This window comes from Mytilus californianus, unplaced genomic scaffold (genome assembly GCF_021869535.1).
Source record: "Mytilus californianus isolate M0D057914Y unplaced genomic scaffold, xbMytCali1.0.p SCAF_4, whole genome shotgun sequence".
NCBI lineage: Eukaryota > Metazoa > Mollusca > Bivalvia > Mytilida > Mytilidae > Mytilus > Mytilus californianus.
The window spans coordinates 90,492,299-90,516,889 of record NW_026262690.1 but is presented as its reverse complement, the minus strand read 5'-3'; the positions used below and the strand labels follow the sequence as shown (position 1 = coordinate 90,516,889).

The 24,591-nt window shown below is 32.0% G+C and overlaps 1 protein-coding gene and 1 long non-coding RNA gene across 2 annotated transcripts in view; both read right to left on the bottom strand.

Annotated features, from left to right (window-relative positions):
- Nucleotides 1-2,424: 2,424 nt before the first annotated feature.
- LOC127737139 (uncharacterized) overlaps nucleotides 2,425-24,591 on the bottom strand; it is a 39,039-nt gene continuing 16,872 nt past the window's right edge. Inside the window, exons 5-6 of the mRNA XM_052247672.1 lie at nucleotides 3,546-3,662; nucleotides 2,425-2,573 (exon numbers count right to left, since the gene is read on the bottom strand). Coding sequence (XP_052103632.1) covers nucleotides 2,425-2,573; nucleotides 3,546-3,662 — 266 coding nt within the window. The remainder of the gene's footprint in view (nucleotides 2,574-3,545; nucleotides 3,663-24,591) is intronic.
- On the bottom strand, nucleotides 5,262-10,192 carry LOC127698839 (uncharacterized). Its single transcript, XR_007980967.1, has 3 exons — nucleotides 10,105-10,192; nucleotides 8,602-8,712; nucleotides 5,262-5,319 (listed from the first exon to the last, which is right to left on the bottom strand). It is a non-coding gene; the product is annotated as an uncharacterized LOC127698839 (long non-coding RNA).

Sequence of the window (24,591 nt, the reverse complement as noted above, 5' to 3'; positions counted from 1 at the left end):
GTACTAATTGTTCACTCCTACTGACAGACTAGTTTTTTTTTAAAGCATAACTCATACAAAACCTTCTCAAAGAACAAATAAAAAAGTATTTTAAAAAGTTATTTAATATCCTTTTCAGATATATTGATGATTTCCTATCACCCAATAACCCATACTTAAGTGAATACTTGTATCTCCTTTTTCCTGGTGAATTTTAAAAAATAAAGATACTACCAAACTAGAAACTCTACCTCTTATCAGGATTTTGTTCTTGATATTGACACATATGGTCGACCTTAAACTAAAATTTATAACATGATGATTTCAGCTTTCTATTTATCAGTAACTCACCCTCTATCCCATCGTATGATATTTAAATGTATTAATTGGTACTATACTTTTGTGCATATTAACACTATTCTGACATCACCTATAGGGGGTGTTCTCCTGACAAAAAAACTGCTCCAACAGAGTTGTCAGGAAGAACGACTGGAATCGACAGTACGGTCAACTCTGCAAATTTGATGAACATTACAATGTGTTGCTGTCTCAAATCAATTGCGTCCTGTTTTCACGGTTATATTTTGATAAATACCAGAATAGCTGTCTGATCTGTTAGTTTACCGATCGTATCCTATTCCAGATTGTGACATTTTGATTAGCATGGTAGGTAATATATGCCCAACAGGAGACGCTTACCCTGAAATCGTGACATTAAATAACTCTTCTGTAATCATGAACCTGTTATAGAATAAGGCTTCCAATTTGAATTAGTACGAATTATGAAATTGGAAAAGAAATTGTTTTGTACGATTTTATTTAATAGAAGATGTCCAACTGGAAACTCTTCAATGAACTTGCATGACTAGTAACATGCTTCGGCCTGAAAAAGAGAAAAATATGTGTTAAACATATAAGCGTTTTCATATAAAATTAATATTTTGATACTCTAGTAATCTAGACAAATATGATTTCCCCGTTATATCTACGAATATATTGCCGCAAACATTCGACTTAGTAAACAGTGATGTTGAACACAACTTGAACTTTAATAAATGGTTTGTTCAGTTAACTCGTACCTTGAACTTTTATATTATGTAGGGTGTAAGGTTGTTAGATTTGTTTGATTTTCAACATGTGTCAAGCTAGAACTGTTTTTTACACACTAGTATATGAAATCTGTGCATATTAACTTTTATATCATAAACTATAAATATTCAGAGTGTATATTTTTAAAGACTATGAACGCTATTAATTTATATAATAGATCATAGCCGTGGGAAAACAAAGATAAATGACAACCTTTTGTAAATAAGGCAAAAATACTTTTCCGATATTTAATTCTTATAAATCGATTAGGGATGTTCGCTCCACTTGTTTTTGAATTTTTGCCAGATATTCGGAATCCTCTGGTTTTAATTTACAAACTTGGGCAAACCTTGCTTTTCTTTTCAAAATTTTATTACATATAGTTTAAAAAGCCATATTTGAAAATGTAATAAAATCCTTGATATTTTTTCATAATTTATGAAAGAAAAAAGGTGCCAATGTTAAATGTATGAAAAATCGAGACAGAATAATTTCCTGACAAATTCAAATGGCTTCTATTTTGAAAACAAGCACACAAACCCTTAATTTTTTCTGCGTTTTTAGTTCCTTTGTTTATATGCTATTCACTTATAACAGTCTTTTAAAAAGCTTGTTATTTTGAAAGAGAGTAGCGAACATCCGTAAGATGGCAGAACAAGGTAACAAACTTAAAATGAATGAATTGCATTAACTCTAAAAGTAGTGAGACAGGGTACATCACAGGGTAAACGTCTCCTGCTATCACGAATCCCCCGCCATGCCAATCAACGCTCAGCCAAAATATCACAATTGGGAACAGGACACATACCCAATATTGAAGTGAAGAGTTTATGCTGGCATATTTATTAAGAATTAATATGAGTTATTTCTCTCTCAGCTTCTTTCTTTGACAAAAAAGTCCCAATTTCAGATTTGTTTTTAATAATCAAATTCATTAGTAAGTGTAAACCTTCATACAAGTTTGAAACAGAATCTGATAAAAATGACGGCGCCATCATGACCACAAAATAAAGTGACGAAAGAAACAATAAACAGTACTTTTACAAGTCTGAACAATCTATGAAACAGAGACATGTAGTTGTACCCGAAGAGTAAACAGTTTAAAACCATACTTCCGAACTATCTAGTTATTCATATAATAAGGCAAACACAGGTCAATGATAATAACATGAACATACAATATACGTTGGTCGACTAGTTTAGAAAACTAAGTAACACTAAAAACTATCTTGTTTTAGTTTGATAGAAATATTCTGTTTGTTGTAAAGTTTTTACAGAAATAATGATCTCATGAATACCGTAAAAAAATATCTAAGAAAAGACCAGTTAACCTCAAACAATGTTATAATATGTATGCTAAAAATTTACAATTGGAAACTCGCAAATGTATGCCTCGTTTGAACTTCCAGAACAATCATCAGCGTCCCATTCAAATACACGTTTCTCCACATCCCACTCAAGTTCGAAACAACTTTTATTATTGAAATGAGGGTTACCTTCCAATGCTAAAAAGAAAGCTTAAATGCATTAAATGTCAAGAGCAACATTTTTATAACGTTGATAGAAAAAAAAAAGACTTTCTTGTTCATCTCTATATGATTTATTTTTATATTGAATGACAATACATTACATTTGAAGTATGCATATCTGTTATAATACGAAGAAAGCTAACTTAAGAACATGGCATATGATCACATCGGAAAGATGAACATTAAGTTAGGGAGGATAGCTATGTTGAAAGCTGTTTAAATAGAACATGTCAGATTAAAATGTGAGAAAAAAATCTGAACATTGATTGATTTTGGAACATTCAAATACAAAATAATAGATGAATTTTGATCTGTTTTATAGATCTTCCTATAACAGTTCAGTTTTCAAACAGTTTCAGACATTCCATTTTTCAACCCGAATAGGTTAACAGATGTATTGATATTCATTTGCATAAGGTCGATTTCTATCCGACGCAGTTGATGTTTAAATGAGTTTCCTTGTCAATTTCTTAGTTAGGCGATATTTCCCTGCGTACTACTACAGGTAATTGTTAATGTATATCGACGAATAACCATGTGAATACACCCTTAGACATCTGTACAGTATGTGCACACCATTCATTCTTTCTTTTGTTTTTTTCCTTACAAATTATTTATAAAACAATAAATTTTCCCAAACATATTTTCAGTTCATTTCTTCTCCAATTTTAATGAAATTTTTACTACTTGTCTCAAAAATATATTCATATTGCTACTGTCAAATAATTTTTAAATTTTAATATTCAAGATTCATAATTATTTATAAACCTGTACCATCGTTAGCGGTACATAAAACAATACTGGTTATTGAATAAGAATCTCTAAATGTCAATGCATATATAAATTTATTTCAAATTTCATGAATTCCCAGTTAGTTTTTTTTAACTAAAAATAGATAATTGTGTTCATGAATAATGTTTAAGTTTATAAAATGGTTAATATACATACGTATACCATATGGTAGATTGTCCTGGTCAAATGGGTCATTTGTTACTGAATAAACATAACTGTATCTGTCAGCTAAATTGTTTGCTCCAGTGAAAACGTCAAAATTCCCTAAAATCCCTTCAAAATATAATAATAGACTGACAACTTATAATACATCATAAAAAAGGGATCTTTATTTGAATTACGGTATCAGATTTGAAACATGTATTTGTAATGTAGTTAGAAATGTAATTTCTCCATTTTGTGTACCTCTAAAGTCTTAACTTTTAATAGTTGCTTTATTTTGAACATTCATCAAACGTTTTTTTTTTTCTATAAATCTTTGATGAATATTTTAAATTTTGATATGAGAATATACAAATCGAGCTGCATCAATTGTCATTTAAAATTTTATTACTGAAATGCCAGTAGCTATGATACTACTTGTATGTCTGAATTAATACTTTTTATGATTCTAATAATTAGGGTGATAAAAGGAACTTATGTGTACTATTAATCAAACGAGAATAAAGAAGTACACAACCCGAATAGGACTTAGCTATGGCTTTAACCTAGAATAAAACATATTATTATACTTCATGTCAAAATGCCAGATTTTGAATGGTTAATACGAGGGAGACAATTTACTCTATCCCATGGCAAATACTCTATTACCTTTCACGGAGACGCTTGCTCAAGTGTGCGCTTTAATAAATACGGATGATTGTTATGTACAAGACGACAAAGTATATTACTTTGAATTTGAAATTTAATAGACAGTAATTACAGAACATTCAGTTGACAATGTTTTCTCGGGGTAACAATCTGCTCTATCACCCTCTCAGCTATGTGTTATTTATATACTATTCCCATGTTAAACCGAGGCTACCATTTCAACACAAAATTATTCTAATTATTGAACTGACTGCCAATGTATTGTAAATATGTAAGGATAATCTCAAAATATCCATCAGTTACTCAGCATGAACCGTAGAAAATTAAAAATATTTAAAAAGAAAAAAAAAACGCCTTCATACTACATTTTATGACATTTTTATGACAGGTAAATGACAATGGTTGAACTTATTATTCGAAACGCATACTATTAATTAAGGTAACTTTAGTGAGCAAGCTCATATACCTTACGCCCCAATGTAAAGAGGACAGATGAAATTAACCTGATGTAATACTTTTTCATCTGTTTACTTTCAGATATGATTCCTTTCTGTAATGGTTTCAAATAGTACTATTGTCTTGCATAGATCTGTTTTAAGCAACTTTGACATACACCTTATACCTAGTTACTTCAAAATCAATAAGTGGTATAATTCTTAATATACGTGACCCCAAATCCCAAAATGGTTGCAATCCAAAATGAGATATTTGATTAAGCATTTGAAAACCACGTTTTTGCACAAATGTTTGTCTTTTTAAGTAACTATGGCACTTACCATAGATCTTAAGGGATAACAAAAAATCAGTAGGGATCTACATCTAATTATATGTGACCATTTATCTGAGCAACATTTCAACCTGATATCAAGTATGTGATCTTGCACCAAAACGACTGACGGACGGTTAATGGAAAAAAGTTCAACGAAACAGCAAAAAACAAAAAAACAACACAATAACCAAAAGACATTTACAAAACTATGTAATAGACTAATACAACTACTTAACACAGAAAATTGGACAGTTGCTTACCAAAGACATCAAATTTGGCTAAAACTGCTTCAGCCTCTTCTCTTGTTTCTGGAATCCACAAGTAAGCACCAGGAGTACTGGTGCATATCGCCTAGACAGAAAAAAATAAATAATAAAACATGCAAATCATTTTAAAATGTTCTTGACTTAAGAAGAGTCATATTTTTGAAAATGTATATCTTGTTTTGCCATCGCAAATAGTGCATTTTTATACATTCTAGACATGACAAATTCTATTTGATGTCCTGGTCATCACAACAAATACTAGTGCGAACTGTCCATATCTCTTGTACACACCCATACATCCGTCATACAATGGAAAAAAATTAAGAAAACTCTTGTTATTATTATTTTAAATACGACAATGTGAAAACCAAATTGCAACATCAAATTTTATTTTGCAGTTGATCTCCTGAATAGCATATTGGATGTGACAATATTTTATATTTTTTATTCAACATGTTGATAATTTCATAATATCGGCATAAAGAAATATCGTTATTTGTCTGAAAAGTATTCTCGCGTTACCACTTACGACTGTCAAACTACAGACATAATGTGAAGTAATTCTGTTCAGAAGTAGCTGAAAAAAGTATGACAGAAATTAATGTTGAACGAAAAGACGAATGAACAAAAGGGCAGAAAATCAAATACAATATAACTCCCAATTAGGTAAAGTATAAATTTATAGTTTTAGTATAAATGAACTACGATTTCAATTAATTACATTTATTAGTATACACAACTGGAAAATAACTCTTAAATAATCGCTGTCAAAATAAAATTTTGATCTGACGACTATGTTCCATGAGTCGATTGAAATAACTATTATGTCAAGCGGAACATTTTTTATCGTTCAGGCACAAACAAAACACCATTTTTAAAAAAGATAGCTATAGGCGTTATCATAATTCATAAAAAAGTCAAACTTTTGGAAACCACACTTTGTTAGAAGTTTTTGGTCCACGATATAAGCTGCAAGTTTAAAAAACTTAAGTAATCATTGGGACACAAGACCCATTTTAATTAAGGCGCAGAAATCTTGAACAGTAAATAAAAAAAACCACAAAATTGAATTTGAGATGTATTTTATTATTCATGGTATTATGCTTAAATATATGAAAGATTATTTCTAGTGTTACTTAATCGTCATTTGGAAAACCAGCATAGTTCCGATTTTTATTTTTTAAATATAAAGGATATAACTCTACCATCAAAATAAAAAGAATTGATTTTATTGTCCATGTCATTCTTTCAAAAACTCAAAAGATTTTGGTCAACTGATAATTTCATTATCGTCCAATAGGGTAACAGACGAGCGAATAAACAAACAGACAAACAGAAGGAGTGAAATGCGTTTCTTCAATTTCATAAAATTTAAAAATAAATTGACACCTAGAAATAAAAAAAAAAAAAACCTACATATTCATGAAACTAAAGATCTTTAAGTGACCGTAACGACCTTCAAACTTCAAACATGGTTGCCTGCTTTCCAAAAATATATGATTAACAACCAAAAAATAAAAGAATGAGCTGGTTAGGCATTTAAGGGAAAGAGTAAATGAACTATCTCGTCCTTCTTTTGGTATTATTATTTTTAAAACCGCAGGATAAAGCTCAAACAAACAGTGACCCTTTTATTTACGAATGCTCCTAAAATCAGATGTAATCGTGAACTGCTGTAGTTCAGAAGTATATAGGTACAACCCAGAGAGGTTTCATATAAAGTTTTTCGTTATTTAGAAACAAGGTGGGCAATACAGTCTTCTTTCAGTCTGTAGCTACGTATGAACACCTATCGGGTTACTGTCACGTTAATGTTTATCCTTCACCTACTCGCTTAACATCCATAACTATCTCTTATCTATCGCAATGTGGTCAAACAGTATTTTTAATATGTTATACTTTATAATTTTGCAGTTTTTACCTGCAGGTGACCTATTATGTTAGTTAATCTGAATTATGATAATGTAAACGTATATTCTAACTTAAAGTTCTTGTTTTAAAAATACTGGTTTGTTGTATGACGAACTCACATTTGCTACATGCCAATCTGTTCTATACGTAACATTGCTTCCTCCATAGAGGTAACAATTTGGGCTAATACTTTGATTAGTCAGCTTCGTGTAACCCTCTGGACATGTTGGAAGAGTTTTGCAAGGGCCTATAAAGATAGAATAAATGTGTATAACTCTAATGTAGTAGCTGAAACTATTTCCTGTTGATTTTTGTATGTTTATTGTTACCTTTCAATCTATAAACGTTTGCCTAAGTAATGCTACAACCTATAACAGAAACTATTCCAGTGCGCAATAGAGTTTTTAATGTAAAATCTGAAAATCTTTGACTCACGAAATTAATAAAATTTATTTTCAATTCGAGTCAAAAAGTTCACTTAGTTAATTACGAAACATATTTAAGCATATAAACCACATAAAGCGAGTCCACTTTTGCATTAACAATTTAACATACACGTCCTTTTATACCCTACTCGTATCAACTACAAACATTCTCAAGATCATCCAATGTTGATTTTCATAATGATAACTTTATTTGTAAATTACACCCATGTTGTTAAACAAAAATATAATGCAGTTAAGTGCTAAAAAAGAACAAGAATTACAAGAATAAGCATTAAACCAAAATCATTATCGTGATAATGTAACTTTAAATGTACATAGACCTAATATTGAAAATAGATTGTCCATCCAAAAACTAATGTCCAACAAACTCCATGCTTTAGACATGCATGATCAATCCAAGTCCATGGAGAAATAATCTAATTATTACATTAAGAATGCACGTGTTTTTGCGCTTATCATACCCCAATCGTTATTCAAAGTATAAGTAAACAGGAAGTAGTTGTTTGACAGGTCTAAAGAGCCCCTTCGTAACAACTCACTAACAAAATGCTGACCAAACATTATGCCATTCTGTTTAAAATAACTCGAGAATAATTCGACAACATTTTAAGTTCATTCTCACATAAAATTGAAAAATCAAAAGCATGACAAAAAGAAAGAAGGTGTCTTACAGATTCTTAAATGTGTCTAACCACTGCTGAGCTAAGGATCATTGATGAAATAATTATGTTCAGTAGTACTGGAAAAAAATATGACGCAAATATCTGTTTGACGACCGGAGGAAAGGAATAACAGTAAAATTAACATTTCTACAGGAAGAATATTACAATATAAGAGAACAAGTAACAATATTACATCAAAAACAGTATAATCTTTCATAAATAGCTGTAAAATAATTGTTTTAATGGGGTAATTATTGACAATTAGAAATTTCATCAGTAACTCAAACTTCATTTTTCAACTGGATAACAAAACAAATGATTATCAATTAAGAACTGTTTCAAGTTTACCTTTACACCTTTTGCACGGATTTTCCTGGTCATGGTACCCATTTTTCTCATAACTTAATTCGTAGTTGTTCTTTGCCTTGCCTTTGCATTTGCCCTTGCCTTGGGGTTTACCTATACAAAATTGTATGTTCAAAATAAATATATTGGCAAAAAAAAAGACATTGAAAGTGATTTAAGTCCTGACATTCTGAACTCATATTAAACATATTGAACATGATGGTAATGATTACTTTTTTGTTGTAATACAAGGAAATTTTGTTCGCCAGACGTTCTTTTCATTTTCAAAAGACTCACCAGTGACGCTCGAAACAGGCCAAAAAATTAAAAGCCAAATAAAGTACGAAGTTGAAGAGCATTGAGAGCACAAATTCCGAAAGCTTTTCCAAAATACAACTAGGGTAATCTGATTATAGGGTAGAAAATCCTTAGTTTTTCGAAAAATTATCGACTTAAAATCCAACAATAAACTAGCGACGTTTTTTTGTTTTTTTTTCAGCTCTGTTTGACAAAATTGAACCAAACTGACTACAAATAGCGAAATATTGTTTCAATATTCCGCTAATGTAAATGTTTGAAACTAAAAACCAAACGTATGTATACGTTGTGTATGCTTTGAAAGATAAAACTATTAAAAAAAAATTTGCAAAATTTAAATGATGTCATGTTATTTCTGAAGTTGTTATTGCTGGTATTTGTCCCCAGTTTCTTTACTTCATGTTTCAGGGTTGTGAAGAATAAAATGTTTACAAAACATAGACAAGGGAAAAAGATATTATATTAGCTAAAAGAAAAACAAAAATATTGAATTGGAAATAAAACACAAGTTTCTTTTGTATTAAACATGTCCTCAAAATTAACGTGATCACATTTTCGCTTTCTTGCTTCGTGCAAAACTAGGAAAATTTATAGAAAGAATGTACAATTAAGTTGAGTCTGATATCTGTCTAATCATGAATCATTTAATCTCTGTCATTTCATAAATTATCAAATCTTTATCCCGTCATGAATTGTCTTGTCTTGTCTCTGTACCTTCATGAATTATCTTATCTCTATCCAGTCATGAAAGATCTTATCTCTGTCTCGTAATGAATTATCGGAGATCTGTCCTGTCCTGAAATATTTTATTTTATGTCCCGCCATGAGTTGTTTTTTGTATGAATCAAGTCTGACAGTCTTTATTTGAAAAAAATAGTAATTTAAGAAAATTATTAAATGGTCGTAAATTGCATTTCTTTTTTTTTCAATAGACTTTAAAGGAGATGTTGGATATACTTCAATGAGTCAGTAACCCGACCTTAATAACCAAAATAAAAAAATCTATGGGGCAACATACAGTCTTTAATAATAGACTGGTGCCATAACAATATGTCAAGTCGACTGAATAGAAACTATATCGGTCATTTTTATATTTACCCTCTTTTCTATTACTACTCAAAAGTATTAAAGTCATCAAAAATAATGTCTTTTTAACCCATGTTTCTTTTACTTCAAATAAACACTTACCTTCAGAATATAGAAAAACTATTAAGCAGAGCAATGCGGCTACAACTTGAATCTTCTTTTCACTCCAATTAGCTTTTATACTTTTGAACGTTGATTTCTGCAAAGTTAAGTTTGCTACAGACGCTAAAAATCCAGTTTATATTGTTCATAGAAATGTTGAGGAAAAAATAAAAGTATCATGTGTAGCCAATCAAATGTTGAGAAATTTTAACACCAGTTCACTCGAACTTTACTTTCTGACAAGTTATTTTTTTCATTATGTTATACATTTGTTTTCATCAGCTACACCGTTATTACAGTGTTATGCGTCATGTGTGAAATTGTGCAGAAAGATATTGTAATAACGTAAAGGAGAAGTTTTGTTATTGATGAAGATAAGTCATTCTTTCTTACATAAACAATTCTGTATTTACTTAATAAATTAAATATCAATTCTCTACTAAAAATATTTTCAAGGTACATTATAATAAAGATTTCTAATAATTTGGAACAATTAAACGATCAAAAGAAAAGCATCTTTTGTCTTCGGAAAATGCATAAACCAAGTTAGGAATGTGACAGATGTTCCAGTGTCCCGTTGGTTGGTATTGTCGAGGTTTTATAGACTCTCCCTCTTTGAATTTACCTGGAAGTTCAGTATTTTTCTTAATACATCTTTTATCATTGCTTTTTTTGTTCTTTTTCATTATTACGAATTTAAGGGTTGGAAGCTTATGAGTTTTGATTCTACTTTGGAATTTTGCGCATCTTTCGCATTTAATGAGTATCAAACTTGTAATATTTACTTGAACTAAGATCAAGTAAATATTACAAATTTGAATTTTGTTCTACTTCTTACCATTTTTTTCTAATGCAAGATAGCATGGAAGCAGCTAAGGTTAATATCATCAATCGCGATACAAAGATGATATGAACATCAGTGGTCATATCATGAAAGTTCTATTCGGATTTTTAATCTGTGCTGACATGAAATATCATTGATATGGTAATTTGTTTAGTTTACTGCATTTTTATGAGATAATGAATCATTTGAAACACTGAGCTTTTTCTACCTTCAGGCACATGACTCCGTGTTGAAGGCCGTATTTTGACCTATAATGGTTTACTTTTACAAATTGTGACTTGGATGGAGAGTTGTCTCATTGGCAATCAAACCACATCTTCTTATATCTATATGAGGCCGTAGCTAAATTTGGCATCTTTTTCAATTTGTTTCAATGATCTTTAATGTAATATTTGATTTCTGGCCATTACACTGTTGTAATTCTAACGTTTGTCTAATGTAGACATAACACACGTCTGGCATGCTTAATTGTAAGTCTGTTATCTTTGACAACCACAAGGTCGATGGCACTGATAGTAAAGTAGACCGTTAGTTTTATGAATTTCAATTTAAGGTGTCAGAGCTTTTTAAAGCCGAATATACGGTATTGTTTTTCTCATTGTTGAAGGTTAAAACGGTTGCCAATAATTGAGTTCATCCTCTTCATTTGAACTTTGGTCAGTAGTTGTCTCATTGGTAATCCTATCGTTATCTTTTTATGGATGGATGCGATGAATAACTTTTAGTTGGGGCATATCGATAAATCATCTATGCATGTTTTATTTGATTGTATTCTCCCTTTTTCGTAATACTTTTTTCAGCAACTCTAGTCAAATTTATCCCATAAATCATTTTATTAAAGGTACTTTAATTTATTAAGGATTATCATGTTTAATTAATATGTGTAAAGGTAAATTAGAGCAAATGATTTCCGTATATTGGCGCAAATGATACATCTTAAAAATAACAACAGGCGCTAAAGGACTGTAGCTCATTTTTGTAGATCTTGATCTTGATCTTACCGACCACTTTTGTAATGTATAGTTTCTGTCTGTTTATTATACTTTTCAAGAACAGCAATAACTAGGTAAACATCTTCAATAAGGATAATAATTACAGTAAGCACTCAGTTAATTGCTTCAGTCATATTAGCGTTTAAAAGATTATATATATTTAGCAATTTTTGGTTTTGTTCGTTTTTTGGAGTTCCTGTATTGTTAATGATATTGGCAGTTTACAGTTTGTGACTATTATTGTTTTTAAGATACTAAGCAAACACATCTTTTGCCAATAACTTCATTAAGTGTAGTAACTCCTAGTTGTAGTCACGTGCTGGTTTCAGTCATATTGCCATTTTGTAGGTTTTGACCTGCTGATCATTTCTACTGTTTACAGACTCTTTTTATCTATTTTACTTTTTAAGATAAGCAACAATATAAAATTAGTCAAAAATCGTCATTTAAGCCAAACAACCTCTATAACGGTTCATATGAAGGATTGGATCATATTAAAATTAATTGAATGAAAGTATAGAATTTAAAAAAAAATGGCTTTGGTGACGGTGAATTGATCAGAATAAATCTTTTTTTTTTTTGGGGGGGGGGGGGGGGGGGAATGTATACATTAAAGGGGTATTAGCTGTTTGATTCATGTTCACCGATTTGTCTCAAATTCTTATATTTGATTTATAACATACTAAAACGTATATCCAAATTATAAAAGGTCTTAATTTACGATAAAAGAGATGATTTTTCATTTCCTAATGTTAATTATGTATTTTTAGATGGTGACGTTCCCTTGTCACCATCTTATGGTGTTTATATGTCTCAACTTGTTCGATTCGCTCGTGTATGTAAAAACGTATTTGATTTTAACGAAAGAAATTTCTGTATTACTGAAAAATTATTACACCAGGGTTCTAGATATCACAAACTAGTCAAAGCATTTACTAAATTTTGTCATCGATACAAGGACATCGTTCGTAAATATAAATCAACATGCAGACATCTTATACGTTCAGGTATTTCACATCCAATCTTTTATGGTTATATTCTATACAAAACACAAAAATGTCGCCATTCACCTCAAAAGCTAACCAAACCTTTAAACAGACTTATTAAGAAGGGATATAGTTACGATACTGTTGTCTGGTCATTAAAAATGGCATATTTTGAAATTAATATTGATTCACTCATAGGGTCTTTGCATCGGAAATAAACACATTTATTCTAAAACCAGTTGTTGGCATGATACGGATTATGTTCTTCTCATATATTTTATGATGGTATGATACTAAACCCCTAACGGGAGGGATTGTGTTTGATTTTCATATGATGAAGACATAATCTTTCAATCAGTTTAATTGGGGTCTGGAGCTTGCATACCAGTAACTTCTAGTAGTCCTTTGTTAATTTATGTTACATTGCCATTTTGCTTAGTTTCTTCTGTTACCTATTCTGACATCGGACTCGGACTTCTTTTGAACTGAGTTTTACTGTGTGTATTGGTGTGTGTGTGTGTTTTTTTTTTTATTCTACATTGGCTAGAGGTATAGGGGAGGGTTGAGATCTCACAAAACAAGTTTAACCCCGCCGAATTTTTGCGCCTGTCCCAAGTCAGGAGCCTCTGGCCTTTGTTAGTCTTGTATGTTTTTTTTTATTTTAGTTCAATTATATGTTTCGGAGTTTAGTGTGACGTCCATTTTCACTGAACTAGTACACATTTTTGTTTAGGGGCCAACTGAAGCCCGCCTCCGGGTGCGGAATTTTCTCGCTGTGTTGAAGACCCATTGGTGGCCTTGGGATGTTTTCTGTTCTTTGGTTGGGTTGTTGTCGCTTTGACACATTCCCCATTTCCATTCTCAATTTTAAAATTAACAATAAACGATGCATGAACTCTATAATATGTATCAGCATTTCGTGTGTATTTTAGTCTAGACGCCATCTAATCAACCAACGAGGTGACTTCCGAAGACTGTCGATGGTCATATAACCCGATATAAACATAAATATAGATATAGATAGATTGCAAACACGTGCAATTGGATTTTTCTAGGTCTTTTTTATTTCATTTTTTAGGTTAAAAAATATGATAATCGTCGTTGTTACCTGTATAATAATGAGTTTTTGTGGATCGAAATCAGTCAACCAAATGGTTTACCCTTGTTTCACTTTCAATGTTGACATCCTTTTCCCTTTAATAGCTGAACACGCCTGGTTTATGCGTAACCCATATCTGGCTAAGGGGTTAAATTGAAGGTCAAATGAATACAGATTCAATGATTAGCATTTTTTTTTACATAACTTGGGGCATACTTGCATTGAAATTGCTATTTTGCTGTTAAATTTATTGAATTAAGTGCACATTTTTTTTGCAAGTTCGCATCCAAGTTTAACCTTTTTTCTTTTGGCCATACCTGAATAATATATAGTATAAAAATGTAAATGTAATCTTGCATGTCAGCACGTGTGCAAATTAACAATTGTCAGATTCTGTGGTATTCGAATTCCGAAAAAAAAAAACCCAACTTCTTCTGAAAGTTTTTAAAAAATGTTACTGTAAAAAAACTCGTATGCAAACAATTCAAAAACATTTCCTAACAGGCATCAGACACATGTCATAGAGTTTGAACTGTACACACTTTTTGAGCTTAAAAACTATTAATTGAATATAAAAATAAGATTGATTGATTGATTGATTGTTGGTATTTTAACGCCACTTTTAAGCGCCACATTTGGGCTATTTCGTGGCGGTCAGTTTTTATGGGTGGAGGAAGCCGGAGTGCCAGGAGAAAACCACCGACCTTCGATAGGAAAACTGACAATCCTAGTCAATTAAGATTGGAGTCGAGTGCACCCGCACGAGCGGGGTTCGAACTCACAACCTCAGTGTTGACTGGCTAGTGATTACAGTAGTAGAACTACTTAGACCACTTGGCCACCGAGGCCCCTATAAAAATAAGAAGATGTGCTATGATTGCCAATGAGACAACTATCTACAAGAGACCAAATGACGTAGAAGGTAACAACTATATGTCACCATACGGTCTTCAACAATGAGAAAAACCCATACCGCATAGTCAGCTATAAAATGCTCCGAAATGACAAATGTAAAACAATTCAAACGAGAAAACTAACGGCCTGATTTATGTACAAACCAATGAACGAAAAACAAATATGATATACAGCAACAAACGACAACCACTGAATTACAGGCTTCTGACTTGGGACAGGCACATACAAAATGTGGTGGGGTTAAACATGTTCGAAGGCGCCAAATACCCTCTAACCTGGGACAGTGGTGTAACGGAACAGCATATGAACAAACTATGCAAAACAATAAAACGAAAAACAAATATGAGAAACAGCAAAACAACAACAACTACTCAATTAAAGACTCCTGACTTGGGACAGGCACATATAGAATGTAGCGGGGTTAAGCATGTTTGTTGGTGCCAAACCTTCCCCTAACCTTGTGGTGTAACAGTACAAGATAGGAACAATCTATAAAAATCCGTTGAAAAGGGCTTAACTAATCAGATCGATACAAAGCAGAAAAATAACTAACGAAAACACAGACTGGACGTGGCAGGGAATTTACACATCCCCACAACAAAAAAGACACAAAGTACAAGTCTGAGAGTACTCGCAGTTACTGAAAGCTAGTTCAAAGCCAATAACAACTTATAACAAAATCATGTAATTAAAACCAAAATATCAATCAGTACACATCTCTGAGTCTGATTGTAACAGTAAATATGAAAAGTGTACATATATCGTATAAACAGAGATTGCATAATTTACGAATGATTTGACAAAATCATAAAAAGATATTGAAAGTGTGTTCAATACTGAAAAAGAACACTGTATTGGCTTGATCATTCAGGTGTATCCAGTCTTCAAAATGGCGTGGTCGAAGGGATTGGTGGTTCCAGAAACATATGTTATGTGTATATTTTTATTTTCACTTTAAGCATTGTGTGATCTTTTCCTCTTATTGTTAGAATGACTGTTTGATATTCTTTAAGGATAAGTGCGCACAATAAATGAACCTGTTATCACTTTCAAAACTGAAAATGTTGTTAAACCAGATTCAATCCCTACAAATTCTTGCCGACTGATTTTGATTTTAATGAAACTTTTTCACAGCATTTGCTGGTAGCAAGACATATGAGCAACTTTTAAATATCTCATGAAGTCATGCGGACACTTATATTTTCTTAGCTGTATTTGGCAAAACCTTTCTGAATTCAGCACATCTGTGTTGACATGAATTATCATTTATATGGTCATAACTATAAAAAAAACTGTTAACAAAACTTAGAAGTTTTTGAATTACTAAGGATTTTCTACCACAGGAATAGAATATCTTAGCTGTATTTGGCGAAACCTTTATGAGTTTTTAGTCCTCAATGCTCTTCAACTTCGTTCTTTATTTTGGTCTTTTTAACTTGATTTAATTCAAGCTTCACTGATGAGTCTTTTGTAGACAAAACGCGCGTCTGGCGTCCAAAATTTGCATCCTTGTATCTATGATGATTATAAATAAGAAGATGTGGTATGAATGCCAATGAGACAACTATCCATCCAAGTCACAATGTGTAAAAAGTAAACAATTATAGTTCAAAGTACGGCCTAGTTTAGTGACCAATTTTACGAAAACTACCGAAATATCAAAATGGAATTCGAACTCATTGATCTACCTTGCATTATAATATTTGCTGAAATGAGAAATTCTTTAATATTATGGGAACAGCATAAACTCTTGAAGACAAATTCTGAGGACCTTCTTATACAAAAGATAAAAAAAAACCCAACACCTTATAAATTTCATGCATCCAAAGCACTTTTCTGGATTTACCTTCATCCGGAACGCTAAAAGCTGAATATTTGAAAGCCAAGAACCGAAACAGTTAAAGAGCAATTTTACCAAAAAGTACCCAAAAAATGCCAAATTCAGTTAAGTTCAACTTTGACTGAGGGAGTTAAAACCGTAGTTTCTTTAATTTCAAAAATTATAAACGGACAATTTTAGAAAGATATGCTAAAAATCATGTCAGTACCGAAGTACTGACAACTGAGCTGATGATACCCTCGGGGACTGATAGTCAACCAGCAGAGGTATCGACCTAGTGCTGTAAAAAAAGAAAACAACACGTTATAAATTTCATACATCCGAAGCGCTTTTCTGGATTTACCTTTATCAGGAACGCTCAAAGCCCAAACTGGGTGACATTTCAATATATAGTCAATATACTTCAAGAGTTACTCATCTTTCTGCAGTAATGCAACCGATGCTGTAAATGAACTTTTGATCAGTGACTGTTATAAAATAAAAGATACTCAGCATTTTTAAATTGAATTGGCAAGCCTTTGATCACCTTTTAAGTGTAGTGAGTTCATGAAGTTATGCAATTAAAACAATTACATGAATTCGGTTAAACAATTTGTCGAGCCTTTGACTTTTATGACGCGAAAACGAGACAGAACGATCCTAGATTCTGTCGTTTGCGGTTGCGTCGGCGTCGTCAACATTTAGGTTCAGTATGTGGTTAATCCTTAATAGACATACAATTTTGTTAAACCTTCATGGAATTTTAAAAAAAATGCACATAAGCTTGTTTATGACCAAAAGACAGTATCCAGAGCAACATTTTGAAAATATTTATTTTCCTTTTTCCGTATTCTATTGATAAATGTACTTTTTACAATAAATAAGTAGATGCAGTCTGGGGTTAATGTTTGTTACACATCAATTACTTTGTCAATGCTTCATAGAATTTCATGAAACTGGAGCAGAAGCCTTTTTTATGATTAAGAGATAATTTCTGAAGCCAATTTTTGAAAAATATATTTTTTTCATTTTCAGTATTTTTCTGATAAATGCATGTACTTAGTATTTTTACTGTTAACAACTACAGACAGTTTGGGATTAAATTGTTTTTGACATTATCAACTTGTAAACCTTCGTGGATTGTTATGAAACTTGGACAGAAGCTATTTCTCCAAGATCAAGAAATAGCATCCAAAGAAAAAGTATTTTTTTAAATTCTGTATTTTACTGATAAAAGGACTGACTCACTTTTCACAGTCAACATTACACTTTTACACTGACAGCAGCAATCGGATGCAAGACACAGGGTTCCCTTTACGAATTTTTACCTAAGCAGTGAAGTTTGAAATTTCATGCATGACCATTGCAATATACATGCATTTATCACTGAGACTAAAAAACAAACGTTGTTAGATAAATGTTATACGAACATAAGGAAATGTCAAATAATAATGAGAAAACTATCCACCTCAGACCAAATGGATTGGAAGAAGGCAAATACAGGTCACCGTAGGTAGTTGTTCATCATTTGGGGGAAATAAACAATCGGGTTTTTTAGGGGGGGGGGGGGAGTTTTTTCAATCAATAACTACTGCGATTAGGGGTTGTTCAGTCTTTTTGAATTATCTTCAATATTGAAATAATCAAGCAAAAACATACTTAGAATTAAGTTTATCTTGAAACAAAGAAAGCACGGCTGGTAATCTACACACGCAGAACAATCGGTTCTGCAATGAAAACCGTGAGAGGATTTTCCGGTTATGCTTGAGTGGAGTAGTTGTCATCGCTTCGAAAGATATGTACATTTCTATATCGCAATTTTCTAATTCAACTAATCAAAATATTGAAAATCGGAGAATGCTATGCTGTGGTGAATACTTTAACGAAGAGACACATGTATCATTTACTGTTGTGCATGGAGTAAAACTTCCACAGAATCAATCGTCCCACGAGTAATTGCCGAAAAAAGTGACATTTAAATTTTGAGATGGTTCTATAAACAGACCTACAAGTTCAAACTTAGTCTTTTTCTGTCAACGGGATTGAGTGTCGTTTTGGGCAGCGTGTACGCGGTCCGAAGTTGATAGACGTCTTAATAAATCTAAAAACTGCCAATTTTCATTAGTTCATGCGTGAGGGGATCGGTTCTGATTGAGGACATCGTGAATGCGTGAGGGGAAGTGCAATCATATCTTTATATCGGAAAATGCAACAATCACTTCAAAGAAAGGCAAGTAACTTGCATAGTTTATTGAAGTTCATACTAAATATAAATTGACAATGGAAATTGAAATGGCTACAAAATAAATATAAGTGGTTTAGATTTATGATTGACTATGTTTTTTTTCTCCTGTGCATGTATTAAGACTTTAAGTTTTAGATGGATAGCACACGCCACCATTGCCTGCAGTGTGATAAGTAATATACTCAACATCCAAAGCTGAACTTCCATGTAAAGCTGGTACATGAAAGCACACTAGACAGAAAGTGCAGCTATTGTGACAAGACATTGTCATCTAAAGAGAGTTAAAGAAGACATGAATCTGTGGTCCACATGGGAGCCAAGCCTTTTCAGTGTAACACAAATGATTGTCAGGAGGAATTTTCAACTTTGTGCCTTCTTCGGGCGCATATAAGACAGAAGCACGCGGAGAAATTAAAAGGTGACATTTGTGGAGGGGAGATTTCCTTTCAGCATACATTGGTGGAACACAAAGAAAGATGCGTGCTTATGGCTTATTTGCGCCCGGAGACGGCACAAAGTCAAAAATTTCTCCTGACAATCATTTGTGTTACACTGAAAAGGCTTGGCTCCCATGTGGACCAAAGATTCATGCCTTCTTTTACTATCTTTAGATGAAAATGTCTTGTCACAGAAGCTCCACTTTGTGTCTAGTGTGTTTTCATGAACCAGCTTTACATGGAAGTTCCGCTTTGGACGTTGAGTATATGACTTATCACACTGCAGGCAATGGTGGCGTGATCTATCCATCTAAAACATAGATTTGAGTCTTTTTTATGATAAGAATTTACTTAAAAATTTACAATAATAGGACAATAAAATTACAATACCTAATAGACAAAACACTAGAACAGTATAATTTTACATTCCAACATAACTCTTTTTAAAATATGTCATAAGTATTCATTATAACATCAATTTGTATCACTCAAATGTGAACAACAAAACTTGTACTCATTGTATTCCAGTTATGTGAACGCCAAGTTCAAGTGAGAGTCAAGTCTATATCAAAACCTTAATGGCTTTCCTGATTTTTTGGCATCAAAATATCTGGTGTTAGTTCATAAGAAAGAGACAAGAGATACCAAAGGAGCATGCTGAAATCCGACAATAACATGGCCGCAAAAATAAAAACAACGAAAGGACAGCGAAGCGCTACCTGCAAATTAAAAAAATATCAGAGTCCACCATATAACATATGTTCAAAAATGGAAACAACTTTGAAGGCGTCAGTAATATCTACAAAGAGGATTTTAGCCTTACCCATCAAAATTCTTAATCCGAAAAACCCATAACCAACTTAAATTGACTAATGCTGCAAAGTAACAATTTTTCAAATTAATCTTAATGTAGTTTCTTTCTTCACTATATCAATACTTTTTAAATTTCATTCTTAGATCGATGTTACGATAGGTAACTGACATACTTATTATGTGTGTTAAAGAGAGGTGAAAGATAACAATGGGACATTCATACTCAACTCGAAAATAAACTGACAACACCAAAAAAGAAAAGAAAAAGACCAATAGACAAACAACATAGAAAATTAAAGACTGAACAGCACGAACCCCACAACAAACCGTGAGTGATCTCAAGTGCTCTGGATTGGTAAGCAGATCCCGTTCCACATGTGGCACTCATCGAATGTATTACCTGTAAATATGAGCCTTAAATAACTTCAAGGCATACATGTGTATTTAAATAATTGTATAAGCGTACTCGGAAAATTATTTTGAATACTCTGTGAGATATAATGTGAAATCTATTTACACTTAAACCATTTAGTACTATGAATTTTCATGGATGAAAGAGGTTGATAAATACTGAAGTTGCCATTATAGGAAAAATACATTTATTCGTTTATATGTTTTGACAGTCCAAATACCATTTAGCAACTCAGTAAAGACGGTCTCGATATGGTTAATAGAAGAGTTGTAAACAATAGGTATGTTAACGAGTACTCGAGTATTCGAGTATCGCTCGGTAGTACCGAGTATCGAATATCAAAACGATACTCGACTAATCGGTTTCCTGTTAGAATATTGCTTTCTTCTTTATATAAAATTGATCTTCTTGAGAACTTGTTTCGGAAAATTAAATAGGCGTCACTGATTAGGGTTCATCAAAAGGAATTGATAAATTTGGCCGTGTTTACACCACAAAATGTACTATGAGTACAGACAAACTGATGCATCTAGGAAAGGTTTAAGGCATGGCAGGACCTTGATATATAAAAGTTATATGTAGTTTATGTTTCAGAAAGTTAAAAACTGACCTGGATTTTGATATGCATTTTTTTTTCCAGTCTGCAGAAGATAGAAAAATAAACACATGAGTTTCATTTTATACGGTCAACTCAGTTACAATTTAAATCACCTATTGTTTGCAGATGTCTATTGTCCATCTATTGTCCATTTAAAGCAATACTACTCACAACATTTATTATATGACGGGAGCTTCTCAAACCTCTTTCCAAACTTAGTTTATTTTGGTACCTTCTGCAGGAATGAAAAAAAAATGAATAGCAAAATCCAGAAAAATTTCATAATTTTCTGAAACATAAAATGCATTTAAAATTTAATTATGTAGTTCCTGTAGTGCCTTATGTTTGTCTGTACTCAGAGTGCTAAACTGTCTTTTAAAATGCCTCTGAAAATACGTGGGTTCTACCTAGGCTAACTCTTTCAAACTAAATCTGCCTTAGCCATTCCGTCAAATCGGTACTGTCAGAGCAAATATTTTCGTCTGCAAGACTGTAATTTACTGAGTTGAGAAACCGACTGCATCCTCTGGTGACCCTTAGTGAATAGTTAAACTTCTAATTCTTACACCTTTGTAAACATTAAATGTGTTTTCTTACAGCCTTTTTTTGAGTTATAATGTTTAAATAGGTGTTCATTAAATTATATTGATTAAATTATTGTTTTTTATTTGTACCTGTTCGTCATGAGCTATTAATTATGGTGTGTAATTCCTTGTCCCAGATACTTATGTTGATGGTTTTTTGTCTGTTGAACAACAAACCAAAGAATGTAAAATACGTATTTTGGTGTTTCCGTGTTGTAGATATATTCCCGAGCGAGTATTCGAGTATCGCTCGATGAAACCAACGAGTACTCGATTAGTAATTGTTCACCAAATTGACATCCCTAGTAAAAAGTAAAAAAAAATAGAAAAGGTTACTAATATATACGGCATAATGCCAAATTGACAAAAAAGAGTATAGGAAAAATGCGTGAAAAACAAGGAATATAAAAAAAAGGGTGCTGAAAACTATCAAATAGAGAATAATTGACAAAAACTATAGAATAAAGAATAATTGTCAAAAGAATTAAAGAAAACCTAAACGAAGACCTCTTATCCAGAACCTCATTCTCAGGTTGAGAGTTGTCTAATTGGCAATCATACCACATCTTCTTATTATTTTTATTTATACTTAATGAACACAAAAAAATTGTTCCGTGTCAGATTCATGTTGAACTGGATAAATATTCGAAAAGTGTGCAGTCTGAAGTCTTTATAATAATTTGCATACAACTTAGGCATATAGAACTTCATAAATATAAAAAAAGGTGCCATATTTTACAACTATATGGAGGTATGGCCAAGGCACGATGTGGCACGCTGTTCTCAATGACTACGACAAAATGCATCTATCTCTTACTTTCCGTATAAGAGTTGACTGGCAATAAAATGTCTGATAAATCGAAGAACAGATGCAAATTGCACGGAAACCCCGAAAAATCTCTAAAAAAAAAAAATGATATAATTTACTTTACATTATCATTTCCCCTTAAAAAAAATTTAAAAGATGGGTGCTGAAAAATTCGATTGAATGGCAAACAAATCATTTAAGAGTTAAAGAATTGCGCATTGCAAGCAATCATTGTATAATTGTTTTCGCATTGAAAAGCGAAGAATTCATTAAAAGCTTTGTGGTATGCCAATTTCAAATTAGTTTCGACCTTAAGGGATTTTGTTATCTTCAAAATCTCTATCTTCTTTAACATGCATGAAATATTTGCCACTGGACTTCAGCAAACAACAATCAATCAATCAAAATCTCAACTTTAAATAATTTATACACCAAAACAAACTCGATGGTCCTAAATTTTACTCTTTTCTATAATCTTAATTGAATAATGTAACAAAACAGTATTTTTTATTAGAAAATCTACGAATTGGTTTAGAGAAAAAAAAATTACAAAAATTTTGAGAACTTGAACTTTTTTGTTATTTTTATTCTTTTATTCTACGCAAACAAAAACGTCAGAAGAGAAAGTTAAAATTAAATTTCAAACGATTAAATTCTATGAAAGATGTGATTCCACGGGTTTTGTCGTCTTTCAATTTATGCGTAATTTCTTTTATGGTCCGCTGAAGGCAAATAACAACTAACACAAGTTATGATGATGCAGGCCACAAATGTGACAGTTGTTATTCAAATTTCATATAAAAGATACATGTATAAAATTTAGCATGCACTACAATTATAACTACCAATTGTAAATTTTGATATACAATACTTTTAGTACAATCTCAACCCATAAAAGCATATTTTGTAATGAGTGAAAAAGACAAATGTCATCAATTATTAAAATCTAAAATTTTGAAAAGTCAAATTATTAGACTTATCTCCCCTTAACTATAAAAATGGGCAGGCGGAGGGGATGAAATTTTTTACAAAATTTAATGTCACCAATTTTCTGTATGTTCTTCCTTCAGCAGATTTTCCAAAACGAGGCTGAATATTGAAACATGTGATCGAAGTAGAGCCCCCATATCAATTACAAATTTCCAAAAGTTTCATTTAAGATTGATACCCATCTTCTACACTATTTTCTATATATTACTGTCTTTTATCACCAAGATATAAAACACTACCATGTACGACATACAAATAAAATATAAGAATTTTCATTGTACCATAAAGTCACCTATGTTGCACATAAATGGATTTGAAATTTTCCATTTTTCATTTTATGTACTAATGATAAAATACGAAATGTTTATTGCAATCAAAATCAAACTGTTTGAAATTTAGTTTAAACAAGTGTTACAATGAGACCGAGTTGCAGCGAGGTGACACTAGATATAACATAAATAAACGATGTCAAGCAATTAAATCTCATTATAATAGGGAAGAGGACAAACCCCGTAGTCCCTCGCCCCTAATCAAACTTGACAACATGTATGCACGTTTCGGCAATAAGGTTTATCGACAGATTGTAGGTATTCCTGTGGGCACCAATTGTGCCCCTTTAATATCAGACTTGTTCTTATACTGTTATAATTCACAGTTTATGGCCTAACTCAGGAAAGAACCGTCTAAATTCCATTTAACTGATAATTTCAACAACACTTACCGTTATATTGATGATAATTTTTTGTTCAATAATCAAGAGTTCGCTAAATATACTTCTGAAATTTGCCCAAAGGAACTTACTTTAGATAAATCAAATATTAACAGCAATAACTGTCCTTTCCTAGGTTTAGATATTTCAGTGTTGCACCAGAAACTTTGCACAAAAATTTACGACAAAGGGGATGATTTTTCCTTCCCCATTGTTAATTTTCCTTGTTTGGACAT